Source organism: Chlorocebus sabaeus, chromosome 15 (genome assembly GCF_047675955.1).
Source record: "Chlorocebus sabaeus isolate Y175 chromosome 15, mChlSab1.0.hap1, whole genome shotgun sequence".
NCBI lineage: Eukaryota > Metazoa > Chordata > Mammalia > Primates > Cercopithecidae > Chlorocebus > Chlorocebus sabaeus.
Genome location: NC_132918.1, coordinates 32,277,942 through 32,302,044, shown reverse-complemented (window position 1 = coordinate 32,302,044; position 24,103 = coordinate 32,277,942). Strand labels below are relative to the sequence as shown.

The following is a 24,103-nucleotide window of genomic DNA, read 5'->3' as shown; positions in this document are numbered from 1 at the left end:
TTAATCTAAAGGAATTAAATGACTAAAGAACATCTGTATTTTTCTCAAATATTTTCCAATAAGCAATGCTAAAATATCTACTGTGTTTGTTTTCAGGTCCCTCTAAATGATATGTTTGGTTATTCCACTGAACTTCGGTCATGCACAGAGGTAGGCAAGTTTAAACTTTACTGTAGCACCCTTCAGAAGACCACCCTACACAATGATCATATTATAAAATCTTGACCTTGCATGACTTTACTTGATAGTTTAAAAAAAAAATTCTCTTTTTTAAAAAATCCTTAGGGAAAGGGAGAATACACAATGGAGTACTGCAGGTATCAGCCATGTTTACCATCTACACAAGAAGACATCATTAATAAGTATTTGGAAGCTACAGGTCAACTTCCTGTTAAAAAAGGAAAAGCCAAGAACTAACTTTGCTTACTGTGAGTTGACTGACTTTAACTGAATTTGTGTGGTCTTGATACTTTGATGGATTCCAGTGGAATAAATTCAGGCTGCTGAAACAAGAAATTCTGAGCCCAGGAAGCGGGCTCTTCTTTCTTCAAAAGAAGCCCTTCTTATTCATATTTAGGAGCTTCTGTTATATTCAAAGGTAATTCTATGTCTATCTCAATTCTATTGATTGGTTTTATAGTTTATTGAAAATCCTCAAATAAAATATAATTATTACTGAAATATGTTTAATATTTATTTAAGGGGAGAAGAGACTAATTTCGGTTATACTTTTAAGCTTAGAATGTATGTTCATTTCCTTTTCAAATTTTGTATCATAGGAGTTTGCAACACAGAGAAAAGCTGAAAAAATGCAAAGAACAACCACATACTTTCCATCTACCCTCCTTTGTTAACAGGTTGTTTATCATATAATGATTTGTTTTGTCATATTTGCTTTCACTACTACCTGTTTAAGTCTCATACCTCTGTATTTTTAGTTTGCTGAAGACTTGAAAGTGAATCGCATACACCATGACACTTCTTGGAGTGTCATTAATGGGCAGGCTTTTCTGTTGACGAGTGGGTTCCATATGATCTTCATAGAGAGAGTTTTTCAGATTCTTCATTGGGATATTAAAATATTAGCCAAATTTCTCTCTGTTTTATATATGTCTGATTATTTCAGTTTGTGGTTTCTGCAAATTTGTAACTGCCTCTGTTTTAGGAGTGTATTACTTCCTTGTGGTCTATTGTGAAGTGAAAAGTAGGCCCTTGCATATACTATTCTTGTTTGTGCTCATCTTAATGTTTTTGTACACTTAAATCAAATGTAAGTTGGTTTCATCAACCTAATGAATACTAGTTAAATTTGAATTCCTTGGAATTTATCATATATTGTATTCACTGAGATTGCGAAGGAAAAAATGTTAATCTTTTGTTTCCAGAAAAAGCTAGGCTTTCCCAAGCAGTTCTATTACCCGGTTCAGAATTGCTTCATCCAAAAATCATCTGATGGTGTAGATGGATCCTAGTCCTTTCCATTACCTGATGATAGAAATAAAATAACTGATTTTAAATTCCTTTGCTTTTCTTGACTTACAGATGTGGCTTTATACTTGCAGGTTTCTAGGGAAAAAAGATTTTTAAAAAGTATTGAGCACATGTTTTCAAGGCATTTACTAAATACTTTTTTTTTTTTTTTTTAGATTTTTATTTTTTTGTGCGAGGTCTCGCTCTGTCCCCTAAGTTGGAATGCAGAGGGACGCTCACTGCAACCTCTGCTTCCTGGGTTCAAGCAGTTATCCCATCTCAGATGCCCAAGTAGCTGAAACTACAGGTGTGTGCCACCACTCCCTGCTAATTTTTGCATTTTTTGAAGAGATGGGATTTTGCCATATTTGCCCAGGCTGGTCTCAAACTCCTGGGCTCAAGCTCTCTGCCTGCCCCAGCCTCGGAAAGTGCTGGGATTATGGGTGTGAACCACCGTGGCTGGCTACTAAATACTTTATATGCATTGTACAATTTCATTCGCACAACCCTAGGAGTAAGTACTATTATTATGTCCATTTGGTAATAGAGGAAGCACAGATAAGGTAAATAGCTTTAATGAGACCACAAAACCTAAGTTTTTAAATTGATACTTTAATTACAATTATTCACTAAGTACATTTTCCCCATGAATGTCTGTTGCTACAGTAGCATCAGGTCTGAAAAAATGTGGTTGCTTTGGCATTTCATCAGCATCTTGTGCCATTCACAGTAACTTTGAATATTGTTCCTAATGAGGAAATACATTCTGTGTACCTTCATGGAATTTAGTGTGATTCCTATGGCTATTGAGAATAGTCACAACTACTGGAACTAAACTGGATAAATTTGAATAATAAGTAAAAATTTTACTCATTTTTAATTTGTAAAACATCCTGGTTATAATGTTACAGTGTTAGGAAAGGTCTTAGATATTTAATCCAATACCAGCATTTCATAGGTAATGACTCAGGCCTAGCTGGTGGGAGTAATTAGAATAGGTTCATAAACGGACAGATCAGGACCAGAACCCACATCTCTTTCTAACTCATTAGTTATAGTTGGCAAAGATCACATACCAACCAAAGTCTGTAGCATAGAAAAAAATTAATGAGAATATTTGTAAGTGAGGGTTGTTTATATTACTATCAAGAAGGATAATTGTTGGCTAATTCGAATATTACATACTTGTGTTGGAGAATAGTAGCAGCACTAGGTAGTATTGTACTGATTCCCAACCCTCACTGCACTTGAAAAATCACTGAGGGAGCCTTCAAAGTAAATACCTAGGCCTACACCCAGTAATTTAAATTATTTGACTGGATCAAGATAAAACATTTTTTGGGTGATTCTAATATGCAGACAAAGTTAAAACCACTGAAATATTGCCTGCACTGCACTTAAGCCCAAGACATGAAATGAAAAATTTGTGACATTCAGAAGTGTCATATTGTATTCTTTTGTGTGATATTAGAGTTTGATTTTTTTGTTTAATAATTGTTTCTTTTTTTTAAGAGATGGTGTCTTCTAAGACAAAAACCGTCTGACTCAGCAATACCATTACTATATACCTAAAGGAATGTAAATCATTCTGTTATAAAGACACATGCATGCACACATTCATTGCAGAACTATTCACAATAGCAAGACATGGAATCAACCTAAATGCCCATCAGTGATAGACTAGATAAAGAAAATGTGGTACATACACATTGTGGAATACTATGCAGCCGTAAAAAAGAACGAGATCAAGTCCTTTGCAGGGACATAGATGGAGCTGGAAGCCATTATCCTCATCAAACTAACATAGGAAAAGAAAACCAAATACTGCGTGTTCTCACTTATAAATGGGAGCTAAATAATGAGAACACACGGACACACAGAGGGGAGCAACACACTGGGGCCTATTGGAGGGTGGAGGGTGGATGGAGGGAGAGGATCAGGAAAAACAATTAATGGGTACTAGGCTTAATACCTCGGTGATGAAATAATCTGTACATCAAACCCCCACGACACAAGTTTACCTAGGTAACAAGCCTGCACATGAACCCCTGAACTTAAAGAGATGGGGTCTCGCTATGTTGCCTAGGCTGCTCACAAATTCATGGGCTCAAGCAATCGTCTGGCCTCAGCCTCTGGAGTAGCTGGGACAACAGGCACACACCACCATGCCTTGCTTGATAACTTTACCTTAAAAAAAAAGCGTTCCTGTTTTTTGTTATTTCTTTCCTCTGTTCACTCTTAGATTGTGTGGTTATAAAATCACTAAAATTTAATCAACTCCAAAGTTTAGGATTTTTCATATTTTAATGTTTTTGAAATCTGTTTGAGTCTCAAAATTGACAGTCAACCCAGTAGGAGTAAGTCGTGACATGTTGGAATGTATTCCTTTGTACGTGATAGCTATTTGCATTGCTAAAACTGTAAATTATTGAACTGGAGCTCTAATTGCCACTGAAAGTATCTTCAAATAACGTTGTAGTGCATAATTGAAATAAGTAAATTGTATTCAAGGAAAATTTATTGTGAGCATTCATTCATTTATCCATTCCAGTAGGTCTTAGGCAGCATGTTAGGTGACTATAGTACTGTGAAAACTAGGAAAGATCACAGAATAGGTCAAAATTTTCTAATTTGAGAGAAATTGATGTAATAAACTATGATGTCATGAATGACTAACATTCAGGTGCAAATAGATAAGCTTCCAACTGACTTTCAAAAGAACTTGTTTAACTTCTAAAAATTCATAATTCAGGTAAGAAGAAAATGAAACTATGAATAAAATAAAATGGAATGTAGACAAAAATCTCTGGTATTATGTGTCTTAAAATTCTGAAAGTTCTAAAGGGATAGGAAAATGAATGTGATGCTGTATATAATTGTAATTAGCTAAGAGTGATTCAGAATAATTAGACTCTTAATGAAAAGAGGACGTAGGGAATTTAGTTTTTCATTTTATGCCAAGTGATTTTTCTGTTGTTTATTAGCTAGTGAAACCAATATTGGTAAAATTAAGTTAACAATTTTAGAGTTTGTGCTAGAAAAGATGTTCTGAGGCCAGACGTGGTGGCTCACGCCTGTAATCCCAGCACTTTGGGAGGCCGAGGTGAGTGGATCACTTGAGGTCAGGAGTTTGAGACCACCCTGGCCAATATGGTGAAACCCCGTCTCTACTATAAATACAAAATCCATCCGGGCGGGGTGGCACGCGCCTGTAGCCCCAGCTGCTCAGGAGGCTGAGGCAGGAGGGTCGCTTGAACCCGGAAGGCGGAGGCTGTAGTGAGTTGAGATGGTACCACTGCACTCCAGCACTCCAGCCTGGGCAACAGAGTGAGACTCTGTCTCAAAAAAAAAAAAAAAAAAAAAAGAGAGAGAGAGAAAAGAAAAGATGTTCTGATGATGATAGTGGTAACTTTTTAGTTGGTTTAACTTTTGGAGGTTTTGTAATTAGGTAATTGTGTTTGTATATTTGTATGTATAGAATTCCCCTTCATAATCTATTGTACGGTAATAAATCTGCTAAAGGGTTACCTTAGAATCATTACCTGGTTGGATTATGGACACGTTTGTGAGCCTAATCTCACTAATGAAAAATGCCTTTTGTGGCTCATGCCTGTAATCCCAACACTTTGGGAGGCTGAGGTGGGAGGATCCCTTGAGCCTAGGAGTTTGAGACCAGCCTGGGCAACATAGGGAGATAAATAACCAACTGGTGTGAAACATCCGGGAATAGATAACCATTTCTTTCCAAAGTCAAGATAGCTACCCAATGAAGATCAAACAAACAGACAAAAAAAAAAAAAAAAGACAAAAGAAAAATGCATTTATGGGGATGAGGACTTTGAGAAAGCTCCAACTCTAGAAAGCTGAAACAACAAGTTTCTAGTCCTTAATGTGACACTAAAAGATTGATTAAATATCACAGGACATTGACTGTACTATTATAATGCTTTTGGGACTTTTTTTGAAGATCATTGGGGAACTTCAGTTACAGAAATTTATCACTTGATTTTGGCATAATTTAATCACTGTGGATTATTTTTGATAAATTTAGAAAAAGTATCTCTTCATTATCACATAGGTGGGAGAGCTGATGTGTCCTTTAAATGATTGTTTGCAATGCTTCCAAATACTTACAACTCTTTATTTTTTTTATATATATATGTATTTTTTAAAATTAAGACTGTATTTCACTATGCTGCCCAGGCTGATCTTGAACTCCTGGGCTTAAGTGATCCTCCTGCCTTTGGCCTCCCAAAATGCTGGGATTACAGGAATGAGCCACCACACCCAGCCACAAATCTTTAAATCATTAAACTTTTTTAAAGAGATGGAGTCTCACTGTGTTGTCCAGGCTAGTCATGAACTCCTGGGCTCAAGTGATCCTCCTACCTCAGCCTCCCAAAGTGCTGAGATTACAGGTGTGAGCCATCATGCCCAGCCCATTTTTTTTTTTAATTAAAAAAAAATTTTTTTAAATTGTAAATTAGCTGGATTTTGGGAAGATAAATGCAAAGCATAGGGTTTTAAGTAGAAAAATATATAAACTAGATCAGCTTATTTTATTTTGTATGAGTTCATGCCTTCTTTAGTATAAACTTTTCTGATTATCTAAAAGTGCACACTTAAAAGTACTATTTTGGTATATTTTAGGGCTCATATTTCCTAATCAATTACTGGCTACAGAACCTGGCTCAAAGGTTTTTACACACCGACATAAACATTCCACTAAGTGATACTAGTTTTCAGAGGCAAATGATGACAACATTTCCTGGATCAATTCCTCCTGCCTTAAGGAGATACTCCACTGAATTTGATTAGTACATAGTGTGTACTATGTATATACTGTGTTTGCTTTTATAAATTACTTAGGCCAACACTCGGTCCAGGTTTTCCTTGTAAATGAAAATGTAAATATTTAATATACTTTCAGTTACATCAGTGTTCGTTTTGATGCATGTTTGCAGACAGCTTTATCTGGTGAGACAGATGTTCTATTATTTGTAAAATTTAAGTTAAACAATGTTTCCATTTCATTTAATTCCAGTTTAAGCACAAGTTTTTCCTTTGTATACAAATCTCCATGAGAACATTTAACACATTTCATTATTTAGAAATGTAAACATTTATGTAAAAGTAGGTGGCAAGTTAAAAAGGAATACTTGCCTGAAATCATAAAATATAATCAAGTTCCTTTTAAACAGTTAATTTTTTTTCTATAATTTACTATGCTAGAAGCAATTTAGCAACATAAAATATATTAGCTATAGTATGTTCAAAAGAATGAGAAATGTAAATTCAGAGATGAGACCATCATTTTTTGCAGTTAAAAAAAAATGCTGATCCCGTTGCAACATACACTAATTATCCAGGTTTTACATTTTTGGGCTGAAACCCTGAGGAGCCTGCTGGTGACTGTTTAGCACGGAGCAGAGTTCAGTGTGCGTGCGCTTCCGGAGTTAAAAGCTAAAGCAGACTGAGAAACAAACAAAAAACCAACATCTTTGAATTTTTGAGTTTTTACTTGTAATCATAGGCTTTCCCAAATTGTTCGAAGATCTATACCTTAGCTATTTTACTGGAAAAATGATTTATGCTAGTATCGTCACTTTTTAAGAAGTTGGAAAATATCATATTTTCTTTTTAGAAATTACTAAGCTCTGTTGGTACAGCTGATCCTTCTTCAGTTCCAGAGGCTTCTTCTGGTGTCTGTAGCTCTTGACAGTGGTACTTCACTTTAAGTGGTTTGCCAGGGTACCAGACCAAGTGAATATGACAGGGAATTATTTCCTAGGAAATAAGAGTTATAAAATACTATAATCTGCAAAAACTTTATGGTAAAAACAATTCTACATACAATTTTATGTTTTACCTGTGTTGATAATTCATGAAGTAGAACAGTGTAATCAAAATCAATTGTATCATCATTGGTTTTCTAGAGGGAGAAAAAAGAGTTAGTGTAATAAATATGGTGGTATTTAGTGTAATAACTATACTATACATTCTTGTTTTGAATGGGTGCCTTGTGTCTCCTACTGCCTTTTAGATTTCAGCCTCAGCGTTTTTGGTAGTATTTAGCTTCAAGATATGGAAGTCATGGATCCTCATTTTTGTCTTGTCACTGAGTTATATAAAAGTCTGGTTGAATGTCTATCACTTTTTTGATGGAGACTGAAGTCTGTGGGAATAGGGAGATTTTTTTTTTTAACAACCTTAATGATCTCGATACTGTATATGCACCTCAAGATGATATATTAGCCCTGATATGACAGGCAATAAGACAAGGGGAGGGGCAACTAGTAATTCTAGAAGGCCTACCATGGGCCGGGTTCTGTGCTAGGCACCTTCTACATGTTCTCATCTAATTCTCCTTTACGATCTATGTATTATAAGCCTGGTTTTACAGGAGAGGTAATATGAGGTTACAGCTAGGAAGTGACAAATGGGAATTCCAACCCAGATCTACTGACTCCAACATCCACATTCTTCATCTATACCAACATGAAGCTATACCACAGTGTTTCTAAAACCAGCGCATTGGATATTTTTCAGTAGGCAGGCAGTTGTCTTCACCTCTTTTATTCACATCGTTTCTATACATTTTACTAGTGACTAAACCAACTCTGTATTTTTTTTTGACATTTCCTCCCCGCCTCCCTTTTTTTTTTTTTTTTTTTTTTTTGCAAGAGTGCTTATCTGTTCACTAGTAAAAATGGAAGAAAGAATATTTTTAAAAAATACCTTAATTTGGATTATAATTTTAGTCTTTTCCTACTATAACTGAGGACTCCATTTTTCTAAGAGAAGGAATGAGTTACTTAAAAAACAATTTTTTTCTTTTCTCTTTCCACCTATTCCCCCTGTTCTCTGCTTCCTGCTTAGCTCTTTAGAAATGGAATCATAACCTTTACCTTCCCTTTTACCAGACACTCCCTGCATGGCAAGCTTATGTATGTGCTCACTTCAAAGCTCGAGAGCTGGAACTCTCTCCCACCAGGAGAAGGCCTCATGAGACAACAGTCAATTTACAATCTCAGTTAGGCCCACGAGGGAACTCTGTCCAAGTATCTTGAGATAATGGCCATTTTACAATCTAGCTGTGCCCACAATGGCACCAGCTCTACCACCCGGTAGATACGGCACCCAAGAGAGTCACACAGACCCTGCAACTGCTCACTCCCTCCCCTGCTTGCCATTTATGCCAGCTCCCCCTCTAAAAGCCCTTGTTTTTTGTCCCAAAAGGGAAATAATACCTTAAAGGCAGGAGCCTATACTTCTTCCCCTAAGCTAGCTTTGGAATAAAGTCACCGTCTTTATACCACACCTCACTCTTGTGAATTGGATTCTGCAAGCAGCAAGTGACTACACTTGCATTTTGGTTACATTACCAGGTTTGTATTAAGACTACTAAAGAATACAAAAAAGCAAATCCCCACCCCCCCCCAAAAAAAAGTTTTGTCTCCCCTTTGCCTACATTGCTGGAGATTTTTACAAGCCATGAAATTTCCAGTAGGTGAGGAAGTCTGGAGGGAAGATACAGGAGAGGGCCTGGATACATCAGAAATCAACTGCATTTTCTATGGTTTTCTTGGCAGTACTCAGTAGATTTCCCTCCTGTCTCACAGTGTACCCACAAATGTTCAAAGCAAACATCTGAGGCACAAGTTGCAAAGTCAGAGAATTCATGAGAGAAAATTCAGTGTTTCTTTCATAAGGGAACAGTTACTGGAGGTTCCAGTGATCAGCCTGGCATTGTCGCTTTGAAGGTATGTTTAGCCTTGTTAGACCTTCATTTGGTGGCTGTCTTGACCTTGGAAGGAAATGGTTATCTATCCCAAGATGTCCCACACCAGTTGAATATTTGTCTCAGACTTTTGTGCTGTCTGCACTATTTTTTAAGTCTTGACTGTTTACCATGTATTTTTATGATTTAAAAATTGGTTTTAGGCTGGACATGGGGGCTCATGCCTGTAATCCCAGCACTTTGGGAGGCCAAAATGGGAGGATCACTTGAGCCCAGGAGTTTGAGACCAGCCTGGGCAATATAGTGAGACCTCATGTCTATTAACATAATAATAATAATAATAATAAATATAAAAATTGGTTTTACTTATACACTTAAAATGTTTTATTGAGAACAATGCCTTATTCTGCTTTTGAAAATGGCATTTCGGAAGGAAATCATGGCAGTCTCCAGTGAGGCAAAAAAGAGGCAGAGCTTAAAACAAATGTTAGGATACCAGCCCCATTTGACAGACTATTTTGGTAAAAGCACAAGAAGAGTGTTACCCATTTTTAAATACAAAAATGTGAGTCGTGATAATGCTGGTAAAACCCTATATCATTTGACTGAGAACTTCCTCAATAAAGTTATTGAAACATCCCCTTACATTTTTATTTTTATAGATTCCTTCTCCTTTAGGAGGAACCACCTTTAAACCAAACCAAAAGCACAGCTTCTTAAAAAACTGCATAAGAGGACATTGTACATCCCAGCCTGGCAAAGGATGCCAAGATCGGACTGCCCTCCCCATGTCAAGCTCTGCCAAGAAGTCGTTATTTTTAATATTATTCAGAAATTATCTTTTTGGCTTCAATTCAGATCATCACAAGTGCCAAATCTTGTGGCCCAAATGGATGATGATTTGTTGTTACATTTCCTGGTAACTCAGCACTTAATCTTGTTGCAGACAGACTGGAAGTGTTTTGTTTGTTCCCTTTTACTTGGTCATGACCCAGCCCACCCCCTGCCCCTCCACCCTGCTTCCCCCAAAAGGGAGCAAAGGATCTCTAACAGAACCAGGGTGGTTTTAGTAGGAAAAATTAGGCTTAAGTTAGTAATAGAAGTTATCAAAAGTAGATTTCAGCATAATAGATAAGGTAGATAGGATGGTTTCTATATGTAGCTTTGGCTAATGGAGACTTCTACGTAACGTGAAGATGAGCTGACTGATAGTGATGTGCTGCAGGTTAGATAGTTTGGGATGCTTACAAATCTGGTACTGATTGATAAGAGTTAGAGCAATACTCAGCTTGACTTTTCTCAATTCATGTTAAAGGCTAAAGGTATGGGCTTATCCATTTTTTCCCTAGCCAGCAAATATCCCTTGTTCTTGGCATAGTCCTCATAGTATTGGGAATGACACCTATTCTTCAGTTCTAAGGAAAGCGTTGTGCCAGTAAGATGGGTCTTACTTTATATTTGTATTTCAGTCCTTCTTTTTTTTTTTTTTTTTTTTTGCACACTCTTCCCTCAGGCCTTATTCATGTGGGGCTGTGAGTTTATAAGCTTGTACTTCTTTACACATTGATTAAAAGGTGAAATTAGCCCTGATTATCAAGATAGTAATTCCCACCCGGAAAGTTTTTGGAAAAATTATCATCTTTATACTTTTTTTGAGCTACCTTGGGCCAAGAGCACCTCCAGTCACTTCCTGCCTCTGTGCCATACTAGCTTTCTCAGCCCTAGTGTCCTGTTACTAGTCTCTCAGAACGGTACTTAGACCTTCTGCTCATAGTGTCTTTTAAAAAATCATTGCTTGTTGCTTGTGTTGCTTCTTTTGGTGAAGGGTCACAGGAGACTTTAGTGGCCACTCATTGGCAGAATTTGAAAATCTTTGTGCATATGTACATACTTTTCTTTAAGAGAACTCTAAGCTGAAATGCATATCAACCTTGAAACCAAATATCCTAATTGCTCCAGGGATTTAAATTTGTGTTAGTTTCACTTCAATCCTTTGTGAGTCCTCATTTAATAGGCCCTAAGAGAGAAATGATTTGCCTTGGGTGACCCAGCAAGTCAGCTGCATATTCAACTATTATTTATCTAACACCCAGACATCACAGGGGGAAAAAAGAAAATCTAAAACTCTAACTCAATGAGCATTCTCCCTCTGCATTTCTGTTTTTGTTTGTCTTGTTTTGTTTTTGAGACAGAATCTTGCTCTGTCACCCAGGCTGAAGTGTACTGGCACAATCTCAGCTCACTGCAATCCCTGCCTCCCGGGTTCAAGCAATTCTCTTGCCTCAGCCTCCCAAGTAGCTGGGACTACAGGCGCCCACCACCACACCTGGCTAATTTTTTGTATTTTTAGTAGAGACAGGGTTTCACCATGTTAGCCAGGGTGGTCTTCATCTCCTGACCTCATGATCTGCCTGCCTCGGCCTCCCACAGTACTGGGATTACAGGTGTGAGCCACTGCACCCAGCCTGCATTTCTGCTTTTTAACTGTCTAGTTACACATATGTCCTCACTTTCCTACTTGCAATTTGGTTAAGGCATATTAGTGGACAGATGATGGACATGAAAGACTGGTTAGAATGGGAGAGAAATACACCTGCTATTTTTTGTACCCTAGTATGTCCTAGTGGTAAAAATGTGTCATATGCAACTGCAAAAGAAAGGGAAACATGTTCGTTATCTCAATGTGTTGCTCTATTCCTATTAAGTTTTCCTCTCACATTTACTACAATTAGTTCTGTATTATCTTGACACCATTGTCTATGCTTAAAACAACCTCTTCCCCCTAACTTTAAAATCAGGTACAGTAAAAGCCTCTTGTTGAGGGTGTGGTTATCTTGGTAGATAAGAGTGTGTCAGAAATAGATAGAAACTTATGTAGCAAAAGATATAAACTTATCTAGCAAAAGAACTGGTACCATATCTTGACTTGTTATGTGGCAACAATCAATTAGATGGTAATTTCTATTTAGAAGCGTTCTATATGGGAAAAGACATGTTCATTTTGATAAGTAAAGACAAAATCTAGGTTTCTAGTTGATGTGTGTTGTACATGTGGTCTTTGGAAAGCAAACCAAACTTTATTATTGGCATTAAAAATGATGACTTAATGCTGGGTAAATCCTGTACTCAGAAGATACTCACTGATCATCCATCCATGGGTGAACCTATGAACAAAACAAATTTTTTAAATTGGTGCTTATGATTAGTTCAGCTTGCCTCTCTGATACTCGCAACACCTTCGCTCTTGTCCTGCTCTCAGCTGATTACTTTGCCTCCTTTTTCACTGAGAAGACAGAAGCAGTTAGAATAGAGCTTCCACAAGATCCCACTTTGATATCTGCCCTCCTAAACTGGGCCACTGTTTCCTGCTTTCCGTCTAGGTGAACTCTCTGTGTTTCTAATATCATCTGGATTAATCACATCCTCTCTTGCCTACTCAAAGATAGTAACTCTAACTTTTCCCTCTCTTTCATGCAATTCCTACTTTGCCTCTCTCTGCCGGACTTTTCCTCATCAACATATAAACATGCTGTTACGTCTCCCAACCAAAAAAAATACAAAGAAAAAACCCTTTCAGCCCTATGCCCACCCATTGTCCAGCTATAGTCCTCTTCCTTCCTTTTACTCTCCTTTATTATAGCTAAATTTCTTGAAAGGATGGAATGTCCACTTCCTCTCCTCTCCTCCCATCCTTTCCTGAACCTACCCCAATCAGGCTTTTGTCCCCACTGTGCCAGTGAGAGGGCTTTTGATAAGCTCTCCATTTGTTGACTTCCAGTTGCTCAGTGAAATGGGCAGTTCTCAGTCCTCTTCTTACTTGAGTCTCCAGCAGCATTTAATACTACCAGCCAGTCTTCATCCTTGAAATACTTTTTTTTCCCATATCTCCAACTGCTTAAGTCAGAAGTGTTCCATGATCCAATTCTTTACATAACTTACCTTCTTTGTCTACACTCATTACCTGTGATCTCATTCAGTCTTGTGGCTTTAAATACTATATGGTGACAACTACAGCCGAGACCTCTCCTGTGACCTTTAGACTCTTCTGTCCAGATGATTATACAGATTCTCTGGTTATAGAATTTAGAATGCCCCAAATCAAGATAATTCTCCCTCAATTCTGTTCCTCCTATAAGCTTCCCCAATCGGTAAATGAAAACTCTGTCCTTCCAGTCAATTATGCCAAAATCCTAAAAATCATCCTTAATTCCTCTCATTTCTGATATCCATATCCGACCCATGAGCAAATACTGTCAATCTGCCAGAATCCAAACATCTCTCTAGCCCCATTGCCATCACCCTGGTCCAAGCCAGCGCCAGGCCTTACCTGGAATATTGTAATACTTTTTTCTTTTTTTTTTTTGAGACAGTCTTGCTCTATAGCCCAGTCTGGAGTGCAGTGGTGCGATCTCGGCTCACTGCAACCTCCGCCTCCCTGGCTTAAGTGATTATCCTGCCTCAGCCTCCTGAGTAGCTGGGATTACAGGCACCCGCCACCAAGCCCGGCTCATTTTTCTATTTTGAGTAGAGATGGGGTTTCACCATGTTGGCCAGGCTGGTCTTGAACTCCTGACCTCAAATAATCTGCCCGCCTTGGCCTCCCAAAGTATTGGGATTCCAGGTGTGAGCCACTGCACCTGTCCGAATATTGCAATACTTCACTGGTTTTTCTGTTCCTTTATCTCCCTGTTGTCTGTTCTTAACATAGCAGCCATAATGATCCTATTGTAAGTCAGATCATGTCACTCCTCTGGTAAAAACCCTCTAATGGGTAAAAGAGTGAAAGACAAGACTCTTTGAATGGTCTGCAAGGTCTTACATGAACTGATGCTGTCCACTTGCCCCCCTCCATTTGATCTGTCTCTTGGCATGCTCCCCTCATCACTCAGTTCCAGCCACACCAGCCTCACTGCTATTCTCCTGCTCTCAGCTAATGACTTTGCCTCCTGTTTCACTGAGAAGACAGAGCAGTTAGAATACAACTTCCACAAACTCCCACCCTGATATCCGTCTGTCCTTTTACCAGTATCTGCACCGCTGTTTCCCTCCAGGTGAACCCTCTGTGTTCCTGAGATCATCTGGATTGATCATATCCTTTCCTGCTTACTCAAAGACGTGAATCTTGCAGCCTCAGCTCCTTCCGTCTGACATTCTCTTTCCTTACGGGAGCAGGGCTCAGCTCATCCTCACTTCCCTTTGGCCTCTACTCCAAAGTCACCTCTGCTCAAATTAGCCTTACTTCAGACTAAGTAGTAATTCTGTCAATACCCTGCATTCCCTGTTCCCTACCTCATTTTTTGGGTTTTCTTAGAGACAGCATCTCACTCTGTTGCCCAGGATGGAGTACAGTAGCGCAATCATAGCTTATTGCAACCTCCAACTCCTGGATCAAGCAATTCTCCCAACTCTGTGTCCCGAGTAGCTGGGACTACAGGCATGTGCCACTACATCTGGCTGATTTTTATTTTCTTTGCAGAGATGAGGCCTTGCTGTGCTGCCCAGGCTGGTCTCAAACTCCTGACCTCAAATGATCCTTCCACCTTGGCTACTTAATTTTTTTTTCATAGCATTTACCATCCTATGATACATATTTATTTATTAGTTCACTGTCTCTTCTCTCACTAGAATTAATCTCAATGAGGGCAGCAACGTTGTGTCTTTGTTTGCAACTGTATCCCCAGCCCCTGAAACAATACTTGGCTGCAGGGGCCTTTGAAAACAGTATGTTGAGAATAGATAGGGCTCAAGGACAGTATTTCCAACTGAACTTTTAATGAACTCCCGTAGGCGCCAAGAAGGCGGGTAGATAAGAAAAAATATAGAAACAAGGTACTGAGTAAAAGGTTACATGTGGGAAAAGAAAGTTTGTTTTGCATTGCATTCTTTCTGCTGACCTGAGGTTTATGGAGTATAAATAAAGTGAGGCGGAGGCTCTGAGTGCGGCCGCCATGTTCTCTGTGTGTCTTTGTCTTTGTGTGTGTTCTTTCATTCTCCACCACCCCCGGTGCGGCCCCCAACAAGTGGCGCAGCGAGCAGGGTCAGCACGGGTGAGTAGGGGAGAACAAGAAGGGGAACCCCCTAGGAGCAGGTAAGACTCAGATATTGTTAAGGGGAACCTTCTTAAGCTTTCACTATGGGAATTCCATCTCTCTGGCCTCAGAGTATTTATGGCTGTTTCAAGGACTGTTGCTGTCTATGGGAGTAGAAGTGAAAGAAAAAGACTTTGAAGCGATTGTTTGCCCATGTTGAATAACATTGTTACTGGTTTCAGTATCAGACTAAAGTGCAGCTGAATCGGAAAAAATGGTTACAGGTAGTAAAAGCTTTGCTTAGAGCTCTCCAGTTAGGGAATATTATGCCTCTAAAACTGTGGACCTTGTGTAACTCTATCACTCAGACATTAAAGTTACTTGAGACTGATTCGGAGTGTGGTAATGTAGCCACAGGAGGAAAGGTATCTGAGGATTTGAAAAAATAAAATAAAATAAAATAAATCTGAAATGGAGCCCATTTGTGCCAGGGTAACAAAAGGGGGAGAAGAGAAAAAACCAGCTCTTCCTTCTTCTAAGGGAAATTCTGACATACAGTGTATTATGGAAATGTTTCAACAAATATTACAGATACATTCTTCTAATTCACCTTTGTAAGCTTTCCCTGTTTCTTTTCCTTCTGCCCTGTTAAAAGAAAATTTTCCAGTGCCTCCAACCCCCGGGCTTCCTTATCTTTACCCTTGTTTGGCAAAGTTTTCTCAGTGCCCCCAACAGGCTAAGACGGCTGAGGGAGCTGAGGGACTGAGGCGCTGAGGGGCGGGCAGTCTGGCGGGTCCCTGCCACAGGGTCGACCACACTTCACGTGGCCGAATCCCCCGGGCTGCTTTCTCTCCAACTGCTCAGCCACTTGTTTTCTTACCGTAAACCTCGGGCTCCTGCTCGGCGTCCTTTCTTGCTCTGTCTCTGTTTTTGCTACATTCTATCGGCAAGTCTTTAATTTAGGATATTTCACTAATATAACTGAGAATGAACTGTGTTTTGCAGCATTTTATTTTATTACGCGCTTTCTCCTAGATTTTGGTATCCTTTTTATGCTGACTTGATTAAACATTTTGGAAACTTTCCTGGAACTGATAAAATAGCTTTGATATAATCTTTTTCTTGAGGTCATAAAATAATTTACTTTAAAATGTCTCAGCCTAACAACTTTTGGGCTTTTGTTTTGTACAGAGGTGGGAAGACTCCTTTACATTTTTGGTATAACTTCTGTGTTAATGATTTTGTTGTTTGCTTCGCACAAAATCACTTAGTGATCCGTGTTTTCCAACTTAGAGTTAACATGTATCATTTTGTAAATTAAAAAAAAAATGTCTCGTTAAAAAAAAAAAAAAAAAAAAAAAAAAAATTTTAAAGAGCTGGATCTGTTTCCAATTATTTGTACTTCTTTTACTCCTAATACTTAGTTTTCAAATGGTGACAATAATGTCCAATTTAATGCCTTATAAATTAAATTTTTAAAAAAGAAATGAAAGCTACCATTTCTAACTATGAACCCCTATCCTTGGTCTTCTTAATATTTTTTCATCAAAAAATTTAATAATTTCTATAGACTAAAAAACTTTGGGAAAGGCTTTTCTTAATCGTTCTCAGTGGTTACAATTACACAACTGGTAAATAAACAAGGCGCATGTACAGACTAAAAAAAATGTTATGTGTGATCCCCCAGGAGCCACTGAAAAACAACTCACAGACACGGGCCAATATACTACTCTTAACTTGTAATAAATCACTAAACTAGTCCAAAAACCAAAAAATACAAGATCAACATAACTCTAAAGAATGTAAGATTATGGTTCTACACTTGTTACATTAAAAAGCTAAAATTAATAGATGTAATATTAACAATAATAACAGTAATAATAGCCATAGTATACTAAGTACTTACTATGTGTCTACTACTGTAAAAAAATCTTCACTTACATTTAGTTCTTCCAACATCCCTTTAAGACTAACAAATTTTATAATTATTACCATTTTGTAAACAAAAAAACAGAGTTAAAACAGTTTTATAAATGTATTCAAGGTCATATAACTATTATATTTTAAAAATATAACTTTTTGTTCCCAGAACTTACATGCTTAACCCTTTCCTCTAGACTACTCTATAAAGTACAAAAATGGTAGTCACCCTCCTTAAAATAATCAAAGAAAAAAAAAATCAATAACTAAGTAAAAGTTGTATCTCAACACCAGATCCAATCCCAACTTCAAGTATCCATTTAGCCTTAAATAACATCATTGTGTTTTAAAAACCAAAATCCGTTAAGTATTTTGTGGTCCACCATCTTTTACAAAACAAATACTCTATTAAATAGTAAACTACAAACTAAATTTCTGTACCTGTAATCACCTTATTTGTTTACAAATATTTGTTATTTACTAAATCTACATACAATACCCAGTAAACAATGGCCTACAACATCAAAAAATAAATTCAAGTCCTCCTTAAAAATCCCACACCTTACCCCAGTTTCTCAGCTTTATGTGACAACTAAACAAAGCGCTACTACTGACTTAGTTATTACTCAGCCTTATACTTTGTCTCCTAATAAAGAAGTATATAAATTAAATATTAAAAAGTGTGGCCCTTTGCCAAAAGGACATAATGTTACTAATAAAAGTCTTATTATAGTTTAAGTCTCACAATTTATTTGCCTAAAAACAGAGAAATGTATTCTCAATAAGAAGGGTTTGGTAACACAAAAAAAACTGTTTTTTGGAAAACTTTAGTTTCTAACCAAAAGCCCTTATGTTCTTTACACATTAATAAAATAGTTTTTAAAGGGTTAATTGATACGGTGGTAAATATGTCTATTATTTGTTTAAAGGCCTATACAATAAAAAAAAAGACAAGTTACAGTTATACTCACTGGCTTGGGTACTACTTCTGTGGTTTATCAAGACGTAAAACCTTTAACCTATGTCGGTCCTAAAGGTTAACAAGGTCAAGTGTTTTTTTTTATTTTTATATTGTTCCTATCAATATTAATTTTTGGGAACAAGATCTTTCACAACAATTTACTACTTTTTAAAACATTCCTCATATTTCCTCAACTGCCAAAAATATAATGTTCAAAATGGGCTACAATCCTTTAAACTCATAGCCACCACTCCTATTTATGTAAAACAGTGACCATTATTTAAAAAAATACTTAAAACTCTAAAAGAGTAAGTCAAAAAACAAATGGCCAAAAAAAATATAAAGCCACGTATTTCTACATAAAATTCCCGTCTTTGTCTTGTCTTAAAACTATAAATGTTTACATTAAACTTAAGAAAAGTTTACAGCCTGGTCTTCCTAATCCTGCCCTTATCCCACAAAGTTAAAAATTAATGGTCATAAATCTCAAAAATTGTTTTTTCTTTATTCAGTTACAACATCTTTTTTCTATTCTAAAAGAAAACAGTCACTTAAACAACTCACGTCATTTAACTCCTTTGGCTTTACAAAAACTCCAACTTGTCAAAAAACAACTTCAAAAGGCTCATTTACATTATATCCTTCCCAATGTTCCCCTTTCCCTTTGTTTATTTCATACTTTACATTCTCCTACAAAAATAATTCATCAGGCCAATCAGCCACTAAAATAAATCTTTTTGTCCAATAAAACATCTAAACACTTGACTACTTATATCAATCGTTTAACTAAACTGATCATCAAAAAACGACATCACTGTCGACAACTTTGGGAAAAAAATCCTTCCTTAATTATCTCTCAATTCACTCATAGTCAAATCATTTATCTTCTTACAACTTCTGATTCTTGACAAAAAACTTCATCAATCTTAAGTTACAGTTTATCTTTATCCCTCGGTACAACAGAAAAAATTGTTTACTATTCTCATGGTCTTACTTAATTTCCCTACTACTAGTTGTAATATTGTTAGTGATTCTCAATATGCCGTTTATGTTACTTCTTATATTTCTCAGGCCACTTTACCTCTTTGTACTACTTCTTCTCTTCAAAAACTCTTTTCCTTGTTATTTTCTACTTTAAGCCAATGTCAAACTCCTTTATTCATCACTCATCTTCGTTCTCATTCTCAACTGCCTAGACCATTAGTTCATAAAAATACTCAAATTAATTCACTTCTAATTGGCCACTTACAGGCTACAAAACAAAAACATACTCTACATCACACTAATAGTTCTGGCCTTCAACAACGGTTTCATTTAACTCATAAATAAGCTTGTTCTCTTATTCAAGCTTGTCCTTTCTGTGCTCCTTTAAACATTCCATCCTTCCATCCTGGAGTTAACCTAAGAGGTACTCAAGTTAATCAAATTTAACAAATAGATGTTATACATATTCCTTCTTTTAGACGATTAAAGTATGTTCATCATACCATTAACACTTTTTCTCATTTTCAATGGGCCACTCCATTGCCATCTAAAAAAACTAATTCTGTTATTACACATCTCTTAACTTGTTTTGCCATTATGGGCATTCCTTTTATACTTAAAACTAATAATGCCCCTACCTATGTCTCTCATAAATTACAAGTTTTCTTACAACAATACAATATTCAACATATCACCAAAATCCCGAACAACAGTCAAGGTCAAGCCATCATCAAACACACAAATTTAACTTTAAAAACTCAACTATTAAAACAAAAAGGGGGAAATGAGCCCCCCCAAAAAACCACATTTTTTTGAAGGTTAACCTTTCTACCTTAATTTTTTTGATTTTGAAGGTTCTTTTCACTTTAATTATTTTTTGAATCAATGGAGACAATTGCAAGACTCCGCTGTCGTAACTCATCTTTCCTCACCTCTCTCGGTGATAGTCCCCACTGACAATTTAAAGATTTGGTATCCTAATGAAGAAGGTAAGTATGTTCAAGGGCAAGTTCTAAAACAGGAATGGGGCTATGCTCTTGTCCTTACAGGGAGCGGACCTAAGTGGTTTCCTACAAGATAATTGAAACCCTGTTGAAAAGAAAACTGGATTCAGCATGCATTTCTTCCTTTGTTGGATGTGCCTCGGTGGGGGACTTATTTCCCTTAGTGAGGCTTTGTATAAATATTGCACTTATATTCCCTTTTCACCCTTGTATCAGGGAGTCGCCTGGGAAGAGGCGGAAATTAAGGTTTTCACCAATGACACTACTTGAATGCCGTCCCCCTATATAGACAAGGACAATATAGAACGGAAAACAGAAATTATAAACAACACATACCAATTTGGAGTGGAAGAACTTCCAATATGCATGGGAAATAGTTCTCATTGTCTCCGAAAATCGTATGAAGCCTGGGTTGTTCGCTATAATCATAGTTATGTGGCTGCTAATACTGTTATTATAATCATACTGTATATAGTAATGAAACTATTCCTAGCTCTTTACCTTTTTGTCCTATTCCAAAGGTTTCTCCTAATATTGAGGTGCTGGAGTGGCAACTATGTCGGGGAAATAAAACCCGGATTTTATTAGAATACAATGGGATGCAAATAACTGATTAAAGTGTGCACGGTGATTTTCAAATAAAATTTAGTCACATACCTTTAAAATGGCACCGGGTAAATAAAAGTATTGCTGCTAACAATAATAAAACCTTGGTATGGTGTGAAGGAGGCCTAAGTACAGAGTCATCTTTAGAAGTTGTTAGCTGCAGGCGATGCCATTAGCACTTTTGTGGGGAATATGTCTCTTAATCTTTCTAACCCAACTAATTCCTTTCATATTCAGTTATATCGGAATACCTCTCGATATATTATTACTTGTGTCCGTAAGCCCTACCTATTATTAGCAGGAAATTTGATATGGGATAATAATACGGAAATTGTTAATTGTACAAATACGTACACATTTTTGTCTTGCCTCGATCATTCTTGGTGGCACAACTTTGCTGGGGATATTTATATCCTCAGGGCTCGTAAGGAAATTTGACTACCTGTTAATCTTACACGACCGTGGGGGGCATCACCTCTTGAAACTTATATTTGGACTTCTCTTCAACAAACCCTCCGTGCCCTTGGACTTATAATTGCCTCGGTGATGAGTCTTGTTGCCATTGCCTCCACTGCGACTGTAACAGGGCTCGCTCTTCATCAAAACATACAAAATGCTAAATTTGTGCAACAATGGCATGAACAATCTCACCGGTTATGACTTCAACAACAAAACATTGATTCTCGACTTGCTGAAAGATTGGACAACATGAAGCAAGCGTTGACATGACTTGGAGATCAGCTCACTGTACTCAGTACTCGGGTAACATTACAATGTGATTGGAATTCCACTCAATTTTGTGTAATGCCTGTGCCTTTTAACATCTCTCAAAATTGGACTGTAATCCGAAAATTATTAATTGGCCATAAAAATATTAGTTTGGACATTCAAGAGCTCACTCAAAACATTTCCGAAGCATTTCGACAACAATTACATGTGCTGTCTGGAACTGTAACCTTACAGAAACTGGGGCAGCGCCTTGCTGCCTTTAACCCATGGACTCAAATAAAAACATGGATTTCTACAATCTCTGAAAGTATATTGCTTTGGGCACTTGGTTTGTGTCTACTTCTTTTGGTGATTCGATGCTCCCTCCGTCGCCACCAAAAACAAAAAAAAACACAAAAACAAATATGGGCTACCTTTTTAGGATTGAGGCAAAACAAAATTAAAAGGGGGGAAATGCAGGGGCCTTTGAAAACAGTATGCTGAGAATAGATAGGGCTCAAGGACAGTATCTCCAACTGAACTTTTAATGAACTCCCGTAGGCGCCAAGAAGGCGGGTAGATAAGAAAAAATATAGAAACAAGGTACTGAGTAAAAGGTTACATGTGGGAAAAGAAAGTTTGTTTTGCATTGCATTCTTTCTGCTGACCTGAGGTTTATGGAGTATAAATAAAGTGAGGCGGAGGCTCTAAGTGCGGCCGCCATGTTCTCTGTGTGTCTTTGTCTTTGTGTGTGTTCTTTCATTCTCCACCACCCCCGGTGCGGCCCCCAACACTTGGCCCATTGCATGAACTCAAATATTTATTGAAATAAATGTGATTAAAACTCCTGATATGAAATTAGAAGTTCACATGAATTCAGTCTAAGGAGACTGCATTGATTGTAACTCTTGCGGCATAAGTTAATTTTCAGGTTTTTCTTACCCACTGCCTCACACTAGTGAGCTGTGCCAAGTAGTAGTGTGAAACCTGTGTTGTCATCTCCCACATCACGTAAGAGCTTCCAAGGAAAGCCAAATCCCAGATGGGTCTCAGAGAGGGATCAATATGTCCATGATTATCTGAAAGAGACAAAAAAAGTACATTTGTATTAATGCATTTTTAAGACAAAATCTCAGAAATTACAGAAATGAAATAGGGTTTAAACTTAGTCATAGCAGTCATCTCTCTCACAGCAAGACCTTGAGCCAGATATGTGATTTGTTTGTATCTGTTTCTATGTTAGTATGTAGATTTATATTCTTCAACTTGCCAAACTGAGTAAATCTATTATAAATCAATGGCCATTTGCTGTACTGTATACATGCAAAAATAAGAGCTACGAAGCCTACATTCTATCAAGCCTATGTCCACAAAGTATCTTAGACCCATCTTGTCTTCTCCGAACCCACTGCTACCACCCTTCAGGCCTGGGCTGCTTCTCCCTGAGACCACGGCCACAGTCTGCTACCAAATGTCTCAGATTTCAGTCTTCTCCTTCCAACTGTCTCGCACCTAGCAGCTAAAGTGACTTTTGCATACTCATTACTGAATACTCAAAGATGACATTCAATTTAACTTAGTCTTGTTAGTTAAGAAGCTTTTTCTTTAAGAGATAGGGTCTTGCTCTGTTGCGCAGGCTAGAATGCAGTGCCACAATTATACTTCACAGTAGCCTTGAATTCCTGGACTCAAGCGATCCTCCTGCCATGGCCTCCCAAAGTGTTGAGATTACAGGTGAGGGCCACTGTGCTGGCCAAGAAGCATTTTTAGTTAGGTTGAAAAATCTATCACTGATATTCACTGATACAAACCTTACCTTCTGATTTAGGTCTACAGTCAATGTGATGGTGGTCTTTGCTTCCTAGTCTACCAAAATATCTTTGTGCTTCTCTGGTCATTCGCTTTAAAGCTAATCAATGTGTTGGCAGCATCTCTGTCACTCTTGTTTAACACGTGAAGAAATCAGGTGGATTTTTTCTGTGGCATTGTTTTCGGACCTAAAATCTTTTAAATTTGGCAAACATCTTTCTTAAAACTTACACAATATTAGACACCGTGAGAGGTTAAGGATACAGTGACTAATAAATTACTGTTTGTGACTTTTAGGAGCTCAAATTTTATGAGATGACTATTCATGAACCATCGTTTTATGCAGTTTTGCAGGGATACTATATTAAGGCCTAATACTAGCACAATACATGAGGAATACTAACAAGCTTATTAGGAAACTAATCCTTCTGGGTAAAGTAATCCTTAGCATAAATTCTCTTCTGTATTGGTAGAACTTGGCTGGTTTGTACTCAGAGGTAATTCAAACAGCATTCATTGATTTCTTGGGATCTGTGAAGGATACCAAGATGGGTCCCCACCCTCCACATGTTGACATGGTGGGGTTATAGTTGATACATTCCTTAAGAGAGGGAGGATCAGAAAGCTGAGGGACAGCAGGGAAGGGACAGGTTTCTTTGGGCTGGAGAGGGTTGGGGGAAACTTCACAGAGATGAGATTTTGGCTGGGCCTTGAATTGCTGTCATGTGTGTGGGGTCTGAGTGAGAAAGCAAGCATGTGAAGGTAGGAAGGCACCAGGCAGCGGCAGCCTCAGTGGCTGGTCTTGATAGAATATACAGTATACTGGCAGCAGATTTTGAAAGGCCTTGTTTGCAGAGATGCCAGAGTGGGT

The 24,103-nt window shown here is 37.6% G+C and overlaps 3 protein-coding genes across 4 annotated transcripts in view; 2 read left to right on the top strand and 1 right to left on the bottom strand.

The window, feature by feature from the left end:
• Positions 1 to 1,095, top strand: part of GFM1 (G elongation factor mitochondrial 1) — a 44,281-nt gene extending 43,186 nt beyond the window's left edge. Inside the window, exons 17-18 of the mRNA XM_008008572.3 lie at positions 97 to 150; positions 286 to 1,095. Of these exons, the coding sequence (XP_008006763.3) occupies positions 97 to 150; positions 286 to 417 (186 nt within the window). The 3' untranslated portion in view covers positions 418 to 1,095. The remainder of the gene's footprint in view (positions 1 to 96; positions 151 to 285) is intronic.
• A 5,875-nt stretch (positions 1,096 to 6,970) lies between these two features.
• The window catches only part of RARRES1 (retinoic acid receptor responder 1), a 43,504-nt gene continuing 26,371 nt past the window's right edge, over positions 6,971 to 24,103 (bottom strand). Inside the window, exons 4-7 of one of the 2 annotated variants that reach the window (XM_008008570.3) lie at positions 22,366 to 22,502; positions 12,353 to 12,375; positions 7,340 to 7,402; positions 7,150 to 7,257 (exon numbers count right to left, since the gene is read on the bottom strand). In XM_008008570.3, coding sequence (XP_008006761.3) covers positions 7,251 to 7,257; positions 7,340 to 7,402; positions 12,353 to 12,375; positions 22,366 to 22,502 — 230 coding nt within the window. In that variant the 3' untranslated portion in view covers positions 7,150 to 7,250. Of the gene's footprint in view, positions 7,258 to 7,339; positions 7,403 to 12,352; positions 12,376 to 22,365; positions 22,503 to 24,103 lie in introns of both variants that reach the window. The other variant, XM_008008569.3, reaches the window with a different exon arrangement.
• Positions 15,132 to 24,103, top strand: part of MFSD1 (major facilitator superfamily domain containing 1) — a 130,682-nt gene continuing 121,710 nt past the window's right edge. The window contains exon 1 of the mRNA XM_073023490.1: positions 15,132 to 15,258. The gene's annotated coding sequence lies outside the window, so the exon portion shown is untranslated. The remainder of the gene's footprint in view (positions 15,259 to 24,103) is intronic.